We start from the raw sequence: 19,367 nt of genomic DNA, 5'->3' as shown, positions 1-19,367 counted from the left end.
TGACGGATCAATACTGGGCCACGCTGTTGAAACCATCAGTCACACCCTGACAACAGCGGCCTATAAAAGCGTCTGCAAAAATACTCCACATAGCTTTGAAACAAGAAGATGGCAGTTTTTTGTTTGTTTTGTAAATAAAGACAAAGTCACATTTTGTTTTTCAAATAAATGGTGTTAATATTTCAGTAGCATCAGAGCTGTGAGGGCACTTGCCATGGTGATTCTTTTTAACTCAGTGCATGTGAAACTCACTCAAAAGCTAGTAAATGTTGTAGAAAATATTTTTTACAGCATAACACAAAAAATAACATTGGGTAAAGTCGTCTACAATAAAATATATGATGGCAGGGTTACAACAGTTTTAAAGTCTGGAAAATATACTAGGTTTCAATAAATCGTTTACGTGTCGATGAAAATAGATTATTTTGTGCAAACAACACAAGTAATGGCTTTTTTTGGCTTGTATGGTGGGCAAGGAACTGCTCGATCGCAACTAGCTCTGTTGAAATAAAAAAGTGCCCCTTTATTATTAGCACCCTCTCCTTCCATGTACTCTGGATTGGCATCAACACACTCAAACGTTGCCCTCCAATTAAGGTTGCTTTGTGCAGACATCAAGTAGCCTAAAACAAATATAATACACAATGTGAAGTGATCCTAAGTTGTCTATATCCAAGAGCAAATATTACCAAATTGAGATACTTCAAGTATCCATCATACGTACAAAATTATAAACCTTTTGATCTAAATAAACAGAGTGTCAAGTTGAGACCATTTGTTGGCAGCATAGTTACTAGCATGATCTTGCTTTACCACTTTATGATTTTTAGCATACTCATTACACTAAAACTTAAAAATACCAGCTCATAGTTTGGATATCAGGGAATCAATTTGCTAGCAAAACGTAGACATAGAAATTATGATGTCAACACCGATGATTAGCTAATGTGTGAAGGCAAGAAAAAACACTTTGTTGGTTTGTTATTTTAATAGATAGTCCTTTTCTGTACCAAAACCCTGCTATTTTTGTTTATTTACAACACAGAGTTATTTCATTACACTAATGAGCATACATCCTTCACCTTTTACTTGGTATGTTAACCAAAACTCTCATATGCACAAGTTTAAATTTATGAAAATGCTTGTACAAATTGGCTCTCCGCGAGAAACAAATGTTTCCAACCTGTTAAAAAATGCTTAGTTTTTCATGCACAAGGAACTTGAACCAGCCATTTTGTATAAATTGTAGTTGATAAAGCTATCAATTGTAACATAATAACAAAAGGATATGGTTAAAGGTCATAACATTATGTAATTGTGTTATGTCAATCTTTTGACGACATTTTGTAATAACCATTAAACTTAGCGTTCCTGTTTTTTAATACCTATTTCACAAACACAACATACCTTCATATTCAAAAGTCCACTCATTGTCAGGGCAGCTCCTTTTACCAGGAATCATGATTACTGATGATCTGGTTTTAGCATAGCAGACGGCGCATGGTACATTTTGATTTTGAGCGGAGTTGCTGAATATACCAAAGTTTCCCGACTCATATTCGGTACCGGCTATAAAACCGGTATACAAATTGGTATTATGATTGTTATACTCAGCATCATTTACCATGCACTGGTAGTTGCCTCCTCCTCCTTGATGGTCAAACCGAGATCCTCCAGCAAAACCTAAATATTGAGGTACATTGTTATAGCACAACCATTTCAGACTACAGTTATAGTTTCACTACGATGTTATAGCCAAGACTGTATGTGGGGCAAGTTGCCAGCTGAAACAGATAAAATTTATTGAATCAATAGCTTGTTGATTGGTTCGGTCTTTTTAGAGCCAATTATGTGATTTTTCTTAAATATGACATTCAGCCAATCGAATATTCAATAAACCTATGTTAAGATGAACAGGAAACCTGTTATACTACAGAATATAGCAATTTTTACACATCACTTGGCTTATTTAGAAACTTTGGAATATATTATTCAAAAGGTTCAATAGTTGAAGCTATTTTTCTGAAGACCTTGACAAATTTAAAAGGCATACTTTTTTTCTACATTTTCAAGTTTGGTTTAATCACTTCTAGTTATGAAGAGAGCTTACCAATAACATCGGAAGCACCAATTTATGCCAGCAGCATTCATATTGACAAAATTTTCATCCAATAACGGGATAGATATCCATGCAATAGAGAGAAATGTGTTTGAACGTAAATCAAAGCAACCCGTTTACATACAGTATTATTATCTGGGATGATTTTTTTCTAATATCACTGTAACTAATCCTGAAAGTGGCGACTAATTAAGTCAGATTAGCTCTGACCCATTAGTTGATTAGAATACCATCATTAGTTTGAAAGTGTTTAATGGAATTTTAGTGTGTCTGTAAGATTTGCTTTGAAATGTTAAATGCAATGTCATAAAGTGCTAAACTGCAAGATATACCAATTTCAGGTGTGCATTTACCAAAAAAGAGGAGTGTGTCATATTGTAAATTTTTTAATGTCAGAGTTATCACTATTCCAAGTTTAGTCAATTGGTGTTTGTTTATTTGTTTTGTAAACAAAATTACAGTAGGCGCTCCTACAACGTGAATATTCATTCCAGGATTCTTTATGTTACAGAGACTTTATGTTATAAGAACAGTAAAATACATGTAAATAGCCTAATCTGTTCCAATAATTTCCAAACTCACTCTTTTCGGCGTACGAAAAGGAAAAACTTTATTAAACCTGTTTAATTTGTTGGTTGTACTGTAACTTCAGCAATATTAGTTTGCATCCACAACTTTTTTCGTTTTTATTATCAATCTCACTGGTTTTATATACCATGATTGAGGTAATTTTATAATAAGTTGGAGAGGGCACACCTTTGAGATTCATTTACAATGGTTTGCTTATTTTTCTCTAAATAGCAGAGTCTTCTCTGCAAATTAAATTTCATAGCAAATATTTTATACGTCTAAAAAAGCAAAACAAAATAATTCACAAAAAGTGGTACTTTTTGCTTGTCATCAATCTTTATCAAAGGGTCAAGGTTAGGATAAAGGAGAACTTTTGACTATATTCCAACTCTTCACATTGAAATTGATGGGGCCAGTTTGTAACACCTCCACCAATCGATCGCCTTTGTATTTATGAACATTTGCGTTTGCAAGATGTATTTGTTAAATATCCTATTCTCTGTTTTGTGGAAAGATCTGAAAATATATCATGCCAAACTAGATTGTTGCAGAAGTTGTATATATAATCAATATAACATTACTAGTACGGCTTCTTTTTATTTTGCAACCGAGGTGAGACAATTTGGCGGTCAAACAGAATTTGAAAACTTGCCCAAGTTGACCTGTTGTATTATATAAAAGGTTTTATGTAGTTGATAGCAAAATCTTCAGATAAATTATTTCTGTTATCTGTAATTAAGATACAGCAGGTATACAATATACATGTAGAAGCGCCTTCTGTATTAAGACACACTACTAGGAGGTGTAAAAAGAAATAAAGTGAGTCACCGTTAGAGCAAACTTTTAGTTTAACACACAGAATCAGGCTATTTCCTTATCAGACAGAACAATCTTAATAAACAAACTTACTTTTTAAAAAAATTATTCCGTCATGCAAACCAGTTTTGATCTATTAAACAGTGGTAGCTCATGTAAATATACCTTCATAAATGAGCACTGCATTAGATCCACACGTGGTTCGTCCCCGTCTAGTGTAAATTGCACCACCAGCTGCTTGTCCAGATTCTCCTTTTGAACCAGGTTCACCTGCTGGCCCTTCACGGCCTTCAATACCGGGTACACCAGAGTTTCCAACATCTCCTAAAAACAAAGCTCAAGTAGATTATGAAAGCATATTAAGAAGCCAAATTGCTGTTTTACTCGAAACTTTTATCTATTCAGATAAGTTATTTGTTGTGTGAGAAAATAGTTAATTTAAACAAGTTAGGTTTTAAGCGTGAAAACGAGCTTAAATCATAAAGAAACATTGGCAAAACTCAAAACTCCAAGGTAAATTGATTTTGATAAATATGATAATAATCATTATGAAGATACTCGATGCAATAGGTCTACAAACCAAACTCCTAGCATTGCATGAATATCCAAAAACAGCTCATAAACAGTCACAGATAATGTAGTTGACATTGGCTAATTTGAGTAAGCTAGTATCCGTATTGCTCAATTTACTAACAAAAGTTAGGACAACAAGCTCTACTAACGTTGTGCGTAGCGTAAAGTCGCTACGCATATTTTAAAAACTTGAAATTAACCTACATACATTAACCTGTAAAATAAATTTTTCTTTAAATAGTTCTGCTTTACCCAAAGTCAACCATGACTTGGAGGAAAATGAAACTTTTCCAGTCATCACAAAATATGAATTATCAAATCTGAAAGTTATTAATTAGTTTAAACATTTATGTTAAACAATGATAAATTGTTACAAAAGTTTTGGTGTGAAGAGTTCTATCTATAAACGTGAGGAGCAATAATGCAAAAGTAAAGTTCATGAGATTTATTGTTTTAAATTTCAAATATTTTTATAGATAGTCAAATTTCGTTTGAAGAAATGCAATGGCAGCTAACAAACCCAACTTTTTTGTAGTTTAGTTGTGTTTCAAAAACTAAATACTGAATATTAATCAGTACATGGGTTCCCTTAGCATTCAGTCACGTACTAACACAAGTGGAGGAAAAAGATAGATTGCAGAAAAGGATTTTGTCGAACTAGTTGAGTTTCAATAGCATATTTATCAAAATTTAATTCAATGGCAGCTGGTACCAAGATACTGTAGAAAGGCAGGTATTTTGTTTTTTAGGTTTCTGCTCACAAGTCAGACTTAAAAACTCTGCCCATTGAAAAATCCTATCATAAATTTTTACCTTTTTCTCCATCTCGACCAGGAATTCCATCTCTACCTGGCAGTCCATCTGATCCATTTCGACCATCTGTTCCATCATTGCCATTTGATCCATCTCTTCCTGGCATTCCAACTACTCCATCTCTTCCATCTCTACCTCCAACTCCAGGGGGCCCGGGAGGTCCAACTAAACAGACATACGTGTTGTAAGTAAATTAATCTTAATAAATACTTAGGGAAGCCAAAAAAATTGAGTATTAGTTACAATTAGCTACAGGAATCATTTTTTGTAAAGCGTTACTTAAAAACATTCATCAAGGACCTTAACATCATATTTTTAAACTGGTTGATCTTTTAAATATGCTTTTACTATGTGCCTACGGTTGTCAAATTAAAGAGTGGTAATAAATTGTTAACAGCAAATATACAACCTTTTAACATAATGTTACAAGTTTGCTAAAACTTTTTTCAAAAATAAAAGTTAGCATTTAAAATTTACATTAGACGAAATGTCATAATTTTTTCATAAAAAACTGTTATTTTTTTCATTTATTGCTTCAAAATCAGCAAACAAATAAATATTAAAATTTGTTATGCGGCGCATTAGACATAAACCTTTATTAATTATCACTGTTGCCAGTGTGCGGTACAAAGTTGGCCAAAAGGTGCAACGTCAAACATTTTAAGTAAAATAAATACATTCAAAATAATTTGACTATTATAGTTATGCTAAGCCTCGGTTACAGCACTCATCTTCTAGAGTGTCAACAACAAAGCGGAACTGCGAACAAGAGCTCTCCAACAATTTAGTGAATTACTGCTACAATATTAGCTTTTAGTCAGAAATTATCTAATATTATCTTAGTTCTTGACTTTAACTTTAAGTTAACTTCAAGAATTTGGAGCTTTAACATTCCCAGGTGTGCTATTTTGTTTACAAAAGTGAAAGAGATATCTGAGCCAAGTTTTACCCAAACGTTAATCAGGTATTTGTCTAACGATAATTTTTATTCTGTGAAATGCTAACTAATTAGACAACATGAATTGGTTATGTGCAAGAAGATGAGTTGTAGCAGACATTTTGACGAAGTATTATCAAATTGAACTCATTTGAACTAGTTTTCCAAAAACTATGTTTTTTTGTTTGGCACTTAACTCTGATCAACCAAGATGTAAAGCCTAAAATGTTACAAAATATTGCAAATATCAGCATGCAACTATAGCTTAGAGTATTTGATACACAGAATGAAAATATAACGTGGATATCATTTCAGTACAAACTGCTCAACTAACTAAAGGCTGTGTTTAAGATTACACTTCTATTGTCAGAACAATTTTGTTGCTTTGGCCTCATCATGTCAAACAGATACATGTCTGATACATACACATTGGAATTTGATTCATGCAGACTGACATACTCTGATGTCCATGATATCATATTCTTTACTAAACTTAAATAAAGAACTTGCAAGCGGCAGCGGGTCAAAGAGTTCGGCCGGGCATTGATACTAATATTAAACTATTTGGATACTAGCCCTGCTTTTTTTTCTTAGAAAAAGAATTACAGTACTAAAAAGAAATAAAAAAAACTTGTTAGCCGTAGCCCATGCAGTGTACATTGCGTTGTCAGTACTTGTAACAACAAATATTTTGTAACTAAGCGATCATATAGTTATTATTAATGGTACGCTGGCAGTGTCGCGAATCGCCAAAGATTGTCATATATGGATCTTCAGTATGTGCACAACTACTCTATTATGTTTGAAGGTGGTCGAACAGCACAGCTGGTAGTACACTTAGCTGCAAAGCTAGATAAATTAGTTCAATTTTTGCACACACCACTCTTTGTTAACGCTCTCAGCGTGGCTTTAAGCAGACGTATAAACACGATTGGTGTCATGGTAGAGAATATCGTGAAAATGATTATTAGTCTTTAGACTAGTTTTTTACCTTTCAGTTCCCAAAAATTGTTTCCTGCTGTAGCTTCTTCCATCTATAAAATTTAACAGCTGATATAAAAAGTTGTTCAGAATCAGATTTACTCGAACTCTTTTAATATATGGGCAAGTTCATGAATAATAATTTGCCATTTAGAGCTATTTGATACCACTGCACATGCACATTTGCTCCCATTACAAAAAATATGAATTAATTGATGCAGTAATTTCTTGGCTTTCAGACAATAAAAAATTTATTGCTTTCAAAATAGCAGTTCTTGAGCTATGAAGTGCACAGATGATGCAGAACATGCATAGATGATTGGACATCACAAAATGTCCCATAATTTATGCATGTTGCACTTCATAGCTACGGAACTATTATGAGTATTATGAAAGCAGTACGTTTTATATTATCTGAAAGCCAAGAAAATACTACATTAACTAACCCAAAGAATTTTAAAATGGAAACAAATTTGTGTGTGTAGTTAGAATCAAATACTTCTAAATGTCCAATTATTATTCTTGAACACGCTCGTGTATAAGCGTATAAAAACATGTACATGTATATATGTATATAGACATGTATGTATATATACAAGTATATATATTTACCTGCAATAGAGACAATTCGCTTTTATATATATTTATATAGTGTATATATATACATATATATACATATATACATATATAGATACATATAATATAGCATGGAGATATATATATATCTCCATTCTACAGACAGTACTTTCCGTAGCAGTATTGTCCGTCACTGCTGTTCAGGCATTGCCCAGGTATTAAAAATTAATTTACAAACAATAAGAAGTAATAAGAGTTGTCTGCCACTTGCTGGCAGGCAACTTTTCAGCAAGTGGCAGGCCATTGCCAAGTGAGCTGGCACATTGCCAATGGAAAATTTCCGCAACTTTGCTTAGTACTAGGCTTCTAATGACGATAGCCATGACGTTGGCTCAGGGTTGTCCAGCTACAGCTATTCTAATAATAGCTATAGCTGGACATACCGAAAACAGAAAACAGACCAACTTTGAGACATATATATTTATGTATAATGTATATAAAATCAATAAAACAGATTATAGCTTTAGATAAAAAACTTGATTACTATTAGTTTAATGCTTTGTGAGAGCATTAAACTGAAGATTGCTCTCAGCAAGCATAAAACTAATAAAAAACAAGTGTTTTATCTAAATTTATAGTCTATTTTTTTATTTTAGCTTGCTCTGACTTTATCATTGAGCACTCTGCTCGGATCTTACGCTTTTACTCGTGTATGTATACACATATATATATATATATATATATGTATATGTATATATGTATATATACATGAGTAAAAGCGTTAGATCCGAGCAGAGTGCTCAATGATAAAGCATATATATATAAATATATATGTATATATATAAATGTATATAAATATATATATATGAATATATATGTATATATATATATATATACATATATATGCTTTATCATTGAGCACTCTGCTCGGATCTTACACTTTATATATATATATATCAATATATATATATATATCAATATATATATATATATATATATATATATATATATATATATATATATATATATATATATATATATATATATATATATGTATATATATACATATATATAAATATATATATATACTTATATATACTTATATATATGTATAAATATGTATATGCATACATACATACCTATATCTATATATATATGTGTGTGTATATATTTATGTATATGTGTTTTGTTATATACATATGTAACCAAATAATGTTAATGTTAAACATTGCTAGCCCTCAGATTAGCCTATAAAATCCGGATGTTGGCATTGTAGAACTAAGAGAAATGCTTTCAAATTAAGTTGTTACGGTCCCAATTGGTTTGTTTGTGTAACACAAATATCATAGCTAGATATTAGAAATAAAATTTATTTCTGTTAAGATATTATGCACATAAGTGTCTGAATGCCTGTTTTAACTGCCTATTGATGTTTTTACAAAATTAACTTATATGAGAGATAATACACAGATTAGGCGAGAAGACTAGGTAACAAGAGTATGCTGTGAGACAAACACATGATCTTATGAACCTAGGGATGTCTAGAAACCAACTCCCTCTAGAAAGAAAATTATGTAAGTAACATATGTAAATCTTAGTGTTTGTCTCGTGTTGGTCTTTTTGTTGGTTCGTCATTTCTGTGTCAATTTATAGCAATCAAAACATAGCAATAAAAATTCCGCTTTGCAGAGGATGTGATATCAATACTTTAAAGTCTGAAACCCACTGCACTACAGTAGTTTAACCGATTGTATCTATGAATAATTGTGGTTATATTAATTACATTGGTTAAAAAACTTACAGTTGAAGCGCTCAGAGTTATTGCTAGAACCCTTGATAGGTAACAGTGAGATAACAGTTATTAAGCTAGCATAAAACATTGTCATTGCTTTATTAAATATTCACATTTTCACTAAATTTCTCAAATTCATTGGGTAATTATTCGGTTACCCGTGCAAGGCCGGACATAATTTGGGGGTGTGGTAATGAAAATTAAAATAGCATTACCACAGTAACAACTGAAGCGTTGGATAGTAGCTACACTCAATAATAAAGTTTTTGTAGAAGTAACGATAAGGTAAATAGTAACATCTGTAATTGCTCTATAATAGTTTTAACTAATTAATAGCTGCAATAAAACTAATTGAAATAGAAACATTAACACAATAAGATAAACCAATAAATGATTAAGGTAAAAATAGCAAAAACAGCTATAAAGAGACTGCATTGTAAATATTACTATAGCCCTTTAATGAGAGTTTTTCCAAGGAAAAAAGAAATGAGATTAGAGAAATAATTTTGTCAGAAACGCTACATAAAAAAGACTATTTTAAAAACTTTATATCAACAACATTTATGTAATGACTGTGAGAACTATAGGTACAGAATAAGCCTTACAAATGTTTTAATAGAATCAACAATTCCTTTCAGATCTTCAACATCTGCTTTCAACTGGATCATTTGCTCATTATCTTCCGCAGAGTTGCAGTTACACGTAGCCACCAACATCATGGTAAGAAAAGTGACACAAAGTGAGTGTTTCATTTTGTTCGTTCTCTACAATGTTTCGTCATAAGTCAATAAATCTTTTAAAAGATAAATTTGTGATTCGTATATACTAGATCTCTTAAAACACAAATCACACAAACTTTAAAAGTAGGTAAAAGGTTACAACACAATAGAATCACTGTTAGTACTGACTAGTTTATTTGACAAGTTGTTTATAAAAATCAAAGAAAATTATGTTACCTCTGCCCAGTTAGCTGTCTAATATAATCAATACAAAGGTAACTTACTGGCAGCCCTATTTGTATGAAACGTAAGTGTTTCATGCTTGAATGGTCCCAGTGCACAGTCCCATTGTACATGTACCAGCAATTGTGAGAGTGACTCAGGAGTTACTGATTGCAAGAATAAACTCGCCAACTCTTCACATACGAACTCATTCTGATTACTTATGATAATGATAATTCAGGATAACAGTGGAATAAAGATATTTACTTCATATTGCAGGTGCTCTAAAGTTAATGTCCTAAATTACTCATTAGTTAAGCATGCTACGGAGATGTTTCATAAGAGTGACTAATAGGCAATTATGTACATAAACTTGCTTTCAGTGTTTCCCTGAATGATACTGTAAAATCTGACAAACTCATTGCAACTAGAAGTTGGTCTTGTATTCAAAAAAAGACAAAACAAACAGTTTACCACACCGTAACCATCACATGATACAGTTTAATCGATCAAAGGCAACCATTTAGTATTAATCTGAATGATTTATTCAAATTTTCTGAAGTTGTATAGACTTTTTCCCAGTCACAAATTTTAGTAATTAAGTCACCTTTCAAGATTACCTCATTGACCAACATGAAACAAACTATCCAAATTTCTTAAAATGACTTATTGTCTCATTTAATAAATCTTTATTGGCCAATTTTGTTTAATACAACACAATGGTATGATACATATATACATACAATACATTGCAATACATATTTTAATATACATAATACAATATATATACACACATAACAAAAAATTGGATTTTTTGGTGACAGAACTAAGATTCATACACTTCTTAGAAGGTTTTTGCGGTAAAGAGAAGTTTTAGCGATGTTCAGAGTCATCGAAAATGCTGCTTTATATAAAATGAAATTTTGCTATACATTTAGCATTGTCCGAAGGCTTTCATCTATATCTCTTTTTTTATTACACAGATTATGCATAAAATAAAACTGCAATAGTTCCAATTAAAATTTTAAATTAAAATAACACATAAAAAACCTACCTAAATTAAAAAACAATCTAAATATACATTTTTTAAAGTTTGAGTGTATGTATGTGGGTACGTGTGTAGTTCTAGCTAAACCTATTAAAATCGTGGAACAAAGAATCCCTATCGCAGAAGATTTGATCTTGACCCACCAGTTCGCCAGTTCAACACCAAACAAATTCAGCCACACGAGCTTGATGGATCCATTTGCTGATATATGTCACTATATAAGGGCAGATACGTTACTGTTTTCGGTCACGATGCAAAGTCATGGCGTAACGAAAAAGAGAGGGGTAGCTCTTGCTAGTAAGCTTACTCAAATTATTCGTTGGCAGTGTGCCAATATAATAGCAAATGGTAGGCAACTTTCATTACCTCTCATTGTTTATAAACTGAATTTTAATACCCTGACGACACTAGGTAGCACAAGTAGTGATATATATAACATACTAAAATTTTTTTAATTTTGTCTTGCCTATAGTCATGAATGCCTATTATTTGGCATAAAAAAGTGTATGAATTATTGTTAAGCAAACGCCAAATACTTGAGACTTTTTATTATAAACACATATTGGTGTAACCATAAAATAGTTCAATAATACAAAAATGATAGCAAGGTTAGCATTTACCGCTGTGGAAATAAAAAGCATTCTTAATTTATTGACAAATTAAATAGGAGTATTATAATAATAGTTACAACCATTCTTTAAATGAATGCCATATTGCCGCCAACAAAAGCTAACAAAGTTCAAATATTAGAAAGACAAATTTCTTACCATATTTTCTATTCTTTTTGTGACAGCTATAGCCCAATTTTAACAAAAACAATTTGTTATTGTTAAATCCTATTGATAATCAGATTTTGTCGCTAAAATTTGTTTGATGTTTTTTTTTTCTATCCATAAGTGTAGTATCTCTGCCTCGAGGATGCCCACCTTTGGTCTAGTCATTTGTTTCTATTTAGGTGACTTAAAAAAACCTTTACGTCCATGCAGGGCCATTTGAACTCAAAAATCTGAAATCTAATTAAAAGAGCAAAAGGCAGATGTACCAAGTCATTCGCTTTTATTTTAAATACTCTATGTGAACATCTCTACCATATCAAAGTAGCCTGCAGCAGGCTGTAAACAACAACAAGTCAAAGTTAATACGTATGTCAGCGCTAACCATTGACTTTATTGTAGTTATGATATTTCTTGTGGTAACACTCACCACATGTCTAAACTAGAAAGGTCTGAAGTACCTGGCACTAGACATAATTCATAAACTGCTGCTTTCCACCTCAGCCATGTTGAAGCACTATTTAGATTGGAAGATGCCAAACACTTCCTTCAATATAGCAACTATTACACGACTTAGTCAACACATCAATATTGTCTGTTTTGAAAATGTTGTATTATCAGCCACCATGTCCCACACTACTTCCATCTGTTTCATCTAAATAATATTTGTCAGAGAAGTGTAAACCATGTCTGCTACAATCACTAACACATGTTTGCAAGACAGTGGCAAAGATTACAACAGCATAATTATAAAAAACTTATATGATAAGGCTAGCCAGTTCTGCCTTAAAACAATTCACTCAGGCTTTCTTTCCTATCACAGTTCAAGTACCGAAGAAAAACTAAAGAAGATGTCTCAAAGGACTTTGGCAACATTTTTTTCTACAGAACTCTCTGGTTCATGAATGTGCTGATTGAAACTGACTCATACTCACTTAAAGTTTCATCTCTAACCCACCAATAACTATCTTCTTTTCCTGAAAAAAATAAGATATACTGATTAAAAGACCGCTTCTCTAGCCAATTCGTAGGAGCCGTTTTTTAGCCTACAACAGGGTTGTGAAGCACATGCAGTGAGATTTTCAAATGGCTTTCAAAAACTTGCAAAATCTGAAACTAAAGCTCAAACAATCAACAATGTTGGCATACGAAGTAGGGCCATAAACCTAGTGCTGGTAAAAAATGTGATGATCCTTGATTTAAAGGTTTTATGAACATAAATATTTCTTGCTCATCTACTTTGAAGCTCAGCTGACCATCTTTGTGTCATAATAACAAATAACTAAAATATTTCCTCATCTGTAAATTGATTCTTGATATTGTATACCTTTAGTGACAATAGATACCGTGATATCATTTAAGATGTTGGACATAGATAGATGAGACCAGTAGATTCACATTTCTAAAGCGTGTGTCTGTAAAAACAAAACTGGCCATTGATTTATCTATGAAGGAAAAACAGGAAAAATGCCAGGGCTGTTGTTTCAAATTCTACCCACTGCAAGGATCAGGTTAGCAAAAACATATACCCTGAACTCAATTTAAACAAAACAATTAGCCCTCACCTTTCTTTACTTATTAGACGCACAATAAAACAAAAAGCTTACTGCCAATCCATGTAACAACAATTTTTAATTCTTCAATTATTTTTTCAAACAAAAACTAGGTATCATGCTGTGAAGTTTACAATTATATAAAAATGTGATAAGTTTATCTGGCAAATAGTCAGCCACATTAATATACAACTATCAAATAACTGCGGCAAACTCTAAATTATTAAATTGTAATATTTAGTAAACAGTTGTAGGTACCACTAGTTAATAGAACACTGCGGTTGAGTTATAAGTTAATTCAATGATATACAAAACAGACACTTTTTTCAATGCACAATGATGATTAACATTTAATGATAGAATGAATGAAACTCTTTTTTATATGATTAGCATTTGGAAAGCCAGATATGTTTGAGCGCAGCGTCTAAAAATTGGATTCACTTTGAGCTGACATCAAACAAAATTTATAAATTTGAGGGATTAGGCTGAGTTGTCTCCACCTGCGAAATACCATACATTAAAGACTTTGTAACAATCACTAAAATTCCAGTTCTCTGCCACTTACAAGCACTACTTTTACTTGTTAGTTTTGAGATACATTCGCCTTTTTTATTAAATACACTTTTTTTAATTATACTGGTCATAGCGCCTTATTAACGTTACAAGAATTATGGCAGTTTTAATTTAGTAAAGTCACTAAGCAAATGCATTGCTTCATATAAATATTTCTTTCAACTCACATTTTACTATGGTAAAAAGTTGCACTACTTTTTTGGTAGATTTAATTAATGAACCAAAGGTAACCATCCGCTGAGATCTTTTATGGTACGAAAATGTATATTTAAGAAACTGCAGTTGGTATTTAAAAACTTAACCTATAATGATGATGGCCATCATTGGTCTGTCCATCTATTTGCTTTTTTTGTCACAAAGCACAGCAAATAAGTATTTACAGAATTAGTTTTCAGTGCCATAACGTGGTCAATTAGCTGAGTCAGTTAGAGCATAGAGATAATAAGCTGAATATCTTGAACTCAAGCCTCCTGTTACATGTAGCTAATAATTTAGCAATCTCACTAAGTGCATGCGTATGGGTTCGTGACTGCGAGACAGTTGGCAAGCTGTAAAGATTTGTAAATGTGAAATCATAAGCAAGTAACGGCATAATATACATGTAGTCTGTTTTGCTGTTATTACAAAGCAAATTATATAGTTACTATACAACTGTATGATTTTAATTTGTTTCAATGTTGACATCATGAGGTTGAAATGTTGTATAGGTTGGTCTAAAAACCCATTGTAACTATTTAGTACAAAACTCTTTCTGATAACATCATTAAATTCATCATCATTAAAAATTAGCTACAAAATATTATGTTAACCTGAATATCTATAGATACCTACGATAACTTTAGTGTATTTAATAGTTATGATCTGCAAAAAATGTAACATTACAATCTACTACGTGCAGTATGTACTGAAGATAGTTTTTGCCATTAAGACAGACCTGTGACATAAGCACTGAATATAACTTAAATGAGTTTAGCTTACAGAACGCATATTTAAAGGAAGTTTTAGTATGTATTTTACTAAACTTCAAACTGTTAACTTAAATTTTATCCCCTATTTGTTTGCAAAATGGTTTTACTATAGCGAATAATGTCAAACTGAAATATTGAGCAACATCTATCTTTTTTCCGCATTTCGGGAGGTATTTTAGCTAATACCGAATCGACATTTTCATTATTTTGTTGTAATCAGTACAGCAATCGCCAAATTTTGATTTAAGGATAAATTTTTGTTGGTATCGTATGGCAGAAAACAAATTCACCAAAGTATGGCAAGGATAAAAGAGCATTGTTTTTCATAGAATTGAGTGAGAAACATTTCATAACCTGGCATCGTAACCCTTGAGCGCAACGTATCCATTAATACGTCGTTTGGCGCGTGCATTTGAGAAAAGGGCACCTACATGTAAACAATGTGTGGTAAAAGCATTGGCATAGTAAGAACCGCGTGACTTTGTGGTTAGAGGCAAAATTCTAAACTTTTGGTTGCAATCTTGGTGAGTTCTTATTCCGCACTAAGCTAGCATTTCATTCCAAGAATTTAACAGCTATGTAAAGACATGTAACAAAAGACGACAACATTGGCGGACAAAAAAATTTAAGATATATATATATATATATATATATAGATTAATTGTACTACCTGGGATTGTATATATAGATGTACATATATTTATACACATATTCATATACTCGTATATTCATACATGTATGTTCGCTATTTTGCAAACTACATAATTTTAATACACCCACCACACATTTTGTAGAATTGGCCAGAGCGCTTTGGGTGCATTTTTCATCTTGCAACGTAGCCATGCTTAAAGTGTTGCTCTAGGTCAATGCAAGTTGTTTGTCCTTCATGCATTTACCATTTAAACGAAAATAGAAACTAGACAATTGTTTAATAGAGTTCAAAATGTTGAGAAAAAATTGAATGTCTAAAGTCAAACTCACTACTTACAATAAGTAGAGTTTGAACAGTCAGTTGTTGAGTCTCTGCTAAAATATTTATTGATAGAGAATTGGATGACACTTTCATGTTATCATATGCATGTCTCTGAAATACAAATCTATGGATAACATGTACCAAAGTGGAAGATTTCAAAGAATTTCGTGAAATGTTTTTTGTACCGAGGTATGCAATATTAAACATTGATCAAACACCTGAAAAGTTGTATTACTCACAATTTGGATACGAGCCAAGTCAGCTGGGCTTCAGATCAAATGAACAAAAGAATCTTTATCTTAGAAAATATTTCATTCGAGAAGCATCCGCTTAATCCAGGATAATATTTGGAGATAGAAGGTTAGAAGAAGCTAAATTCCTCTACTAGCATTAGATAAGTTGCCAGCAAAGTGTACCAAACCAGTAAATAGAGCAGTCCAATTGCTAAATAGCAGGAGTAAATAGTTTATTTCAAGAAAGCTCCCTGTGTGTTTTGTGACATTGATGTAGGCTAAAGGCATAAGTTTTACAAGGTTTGCATATAGTAAGAATACTTGCCATGTTTTCTTCCTTTTCTCAGGAAACAGGAAAATGATGTGCTGGCTAGCCCTATGGGTCAAAGTGAGGAGGTTATTTTGGTGTCTTGTTTCTGTCACCAATGACAATTAAATGCTTACTTAAATATGAATTGCTTTAATTTAGAAGAAGACATGGTTGATTCTCCACAACTGATTTATGTCGATTGTTGTCGTTATTTGGTGCCATATTTGCTGCATAAATGTTATTGCACTATATTAGTTTTTGGAGTGCCGCCCGATGAAAAGGAGTATTCCATCATTTTAAACTGATAGCAACTGAAAAAATATATAAAAGCTATTTTTCAAATTGCAAATGGGCTTAGCTCTGTACATCATATTGACAACTCTTTATTAGCTCTACTTATTTACATGCAAACAATTTTTAGATAATGATCTATTTCAGTGGTATATATTTATATATATTATACAGATATATATATAATATATCTGCATATATTTACATGTATATGCAGATATATATACATATATATATATATATGTATATAGATATCTATATTTATATACATATCTATATATATACATATATGTATATACATATATAAATATATCTATATATATATATTTATATATAGATCCATAATGTTCTTTTGTTGGGCATATATAGCTATATATCCACATTTTGTGGGACTGAAGAAATTAGTGGAAAGTCTATAGTCCCACTAGGCAATTTTACGCTAAAACTATTAAAAATGGTATTTGTAATACATGCTTTAGGTGAATGAATAACTGTAATTGGCTGAAAAAACTTGAACTTAATTAATCCGTTACCTATGAAGTTGTAGTAAGGAAATTACAAGTAGGGAAGAACAGACACTTGCAGAGATTACTGCTGACTGTACAAATTAAAGGTTAAAGTGAGAGGATATGCAGACTGATATCTTGTTCTTAAACTGTTTAACCCTGGTTGTCCATGTCAATGTGTGTTAATTGTCGTTTTGGGCAATTGGTCAATTTTAGCAAACATACATTCATCATCGTTTCATGAGTCAAAATAAAATAGCAAATGATACATGTAGCTAGTATCATAACATTTTTCAATTGCATTGTAATGTCTACTATGCATGCTTTGTCTATATCAAACTTTGTCGTGCAGCGTATAGTGGCAAAACTTGATATATATAATGCATGCATTCCATGCATGCATTGTACATGTATATATCAAGTTGATTGTGATGCAAGTGAAAAAATTCATGAAATCAGCTTTAGTTTGCTATTTAATGTTCTGCAGATAATATAATCCTATTATTGCCGACAAACATCTGCTTTGCATAATTTATTTTATTAAAATTGTAACTTAAATTTAAGCTGTCTCCACCTGAAAAATACCAATGATACATAAAAAACGTTGAAACAATCACTAATATTCCAGATTTCTGCCACTTACAAGCAATACTTATACTTGTTAGTTTTGAGACACCCTTTACCTGTTCTATTAAGTACATTTGACTTTTATTGACTGTATAGTTATACTGGTCATAGTTTCTTATTAACGTTACAAGAAATTTGACAGTTGTAATTTAGTGAAGTCCATAGGCATATGCAGTGTTTCATGTGAAAATCTCTTGCAACTAGCCTTTAACTCTAGTTAAGCTTTTCTTTGATTTTAAACTTTTTGGTAGATTCACGTAATGAACCAAAGGTTCATTAATTGACTAAGAACTTTCATGGCTTTATTTGAAAACTGCCGTTGGTATTGAGAAACTTAATCTATATTATTGGTGGTCATCATTTTTTGTCTGTGTATTTGCTTTTCCTGTCACAGAACACAGATAACAAGTATTTGCAGAATTATTTTATAGTGTCATAATGTGGTCAATTATCTGAGTTAGTTCGAGCATCGAGATAGTAAGCTGAGTACCTCAGGTTCAAGCCTCGTGTTAGCTAATAACTTAAAAAATTTCACTAACTGAATTTGTGTAAGTTTGTGATTGTTTGACAGTTGGCACATTCAAAACAACTGCTATAGCAATAAAAATACAAAGCCAGGCTGCCTACTTCCATATTGTATTTTATCTTTACAGATAATTTCGTTTTGGTTCAGAATAACTTTTTATTAGCAACAAGTCTGTTAGTTCTGAAAAATGAATCACAAATGAAGCTGCTTCAGATAGAGTCAATTACACTGGAAAATATACTCTGTTCAATTATGAGCTATAATTTCAGCAATATAAATGCCTACTGTACTAATTATAATTATTTTTTTGTTTTCAACTTTTTTGCAAAAAGAGAAAACACTGGTTATCAATTGTTTTATTTAAGTAAAACTTAACAAGAACTTGTATGTGTGCAATCATTTTAGCAATAGTTTTAGCATCCTTTTTAAATATATCCTGCAGTAAATGTTGGTTTAGCCAAAATACCGAGAGTCGAAATCATGAAGCCACATATAGTGAATGTATCAATATACAGATCTCTCAAAAATAATGGGTTTGATGTAAATGTACGAAGATGAATTAATAATAGTGAAAGAGAGCTACAAGCTTGCCTCACAAACGAAAATTAGAACTTTGTAGGCATTGTATACTTAGTGAACTGGTTTACATTAGGGTTTAGACTTTTTGACTGGATCACTTCAATCGCAACAAAATTAATTAGCAAATAATCAAAACAACTCTTAAAAATATTTTTCATTGTTTCAAGGACTATATTACACGCGTATATATGTGTATTATATATGTACATATATACTAGATAAATGGACGACGTTGGCCGAGTAATAAAAAGGTCTTTGGATAAAAAACTAATTTCATCTAACATTTACA

At 31.8% G+C, this 19,367-nt stretch overlaps 2 protein-coding genes across 2 annotated transcripts; both read right to left on the bottom strand.

The window, feature by feature from the left end:
* Window positions 1-420: 420 nt before the first annotated feature.
* LOC137400933 (short-chain collagen C4-like) lies at window positions 421-1,617 on the bottom strand. The gene is made up of 3 exons (XM_068087273.1): window positions 1,611-1,617; window positions 1,408-1,569; window positions 421-623 (listed from the first exon to the last, which is right to left on the bottom strand). Exons 1-3 carry the CDS (start codon window positions 1,615-1,617, stop codon window positions 421-423), a joined length of 372 nt encoding a protein of 123 aa, XP_067943374.1.
* LOC137401033 (uncharacterized) lies at window positions 1,610-4,982 on the bottom strand. The gene is made up of 3 exons (XM_068087376.1): window positions 4,892-4,982; window positions 3,671-3,829; window positions 1,610-1,683 (listed from the first exon to the last, which is right to left on the bottom strand). The coding sequence occupies exons 1-3, from the start codon at window positions 4,973-4,975 to the stop codon at window positions 1,621-1,623; spliced, it is 306 nt and encodes a 101-aa protein (XP_067943477.1). The 5' UTR covers window positions 4,976-4,982; the 3' UTR covers window positions 1,610-1,620.
* Between the last annotated feature and the right edge of the window lie 14,385 nt (window positions 4,983-19,367).

The sequence above is a fragment of the Watersipora subatra genome, chromosome 7, assembly GCF_963576615.1.
Source record: "Watersipora subatra chromosome 7, tzWatSuba1.1, whole genome shotgun sequence".
Lineage (NCBI taxonomy): Eukaryota > Metazoa > Bryozoa > Gymnolaemata > Cheilostomatida > Watersiporidae > Watersipora > Watersipora subatra.
The sequence above is the reverse complement of the archived record's forward strand: the minus strand, read 5'-3'. Positions and strand labels throughout refer to the sequence as shown.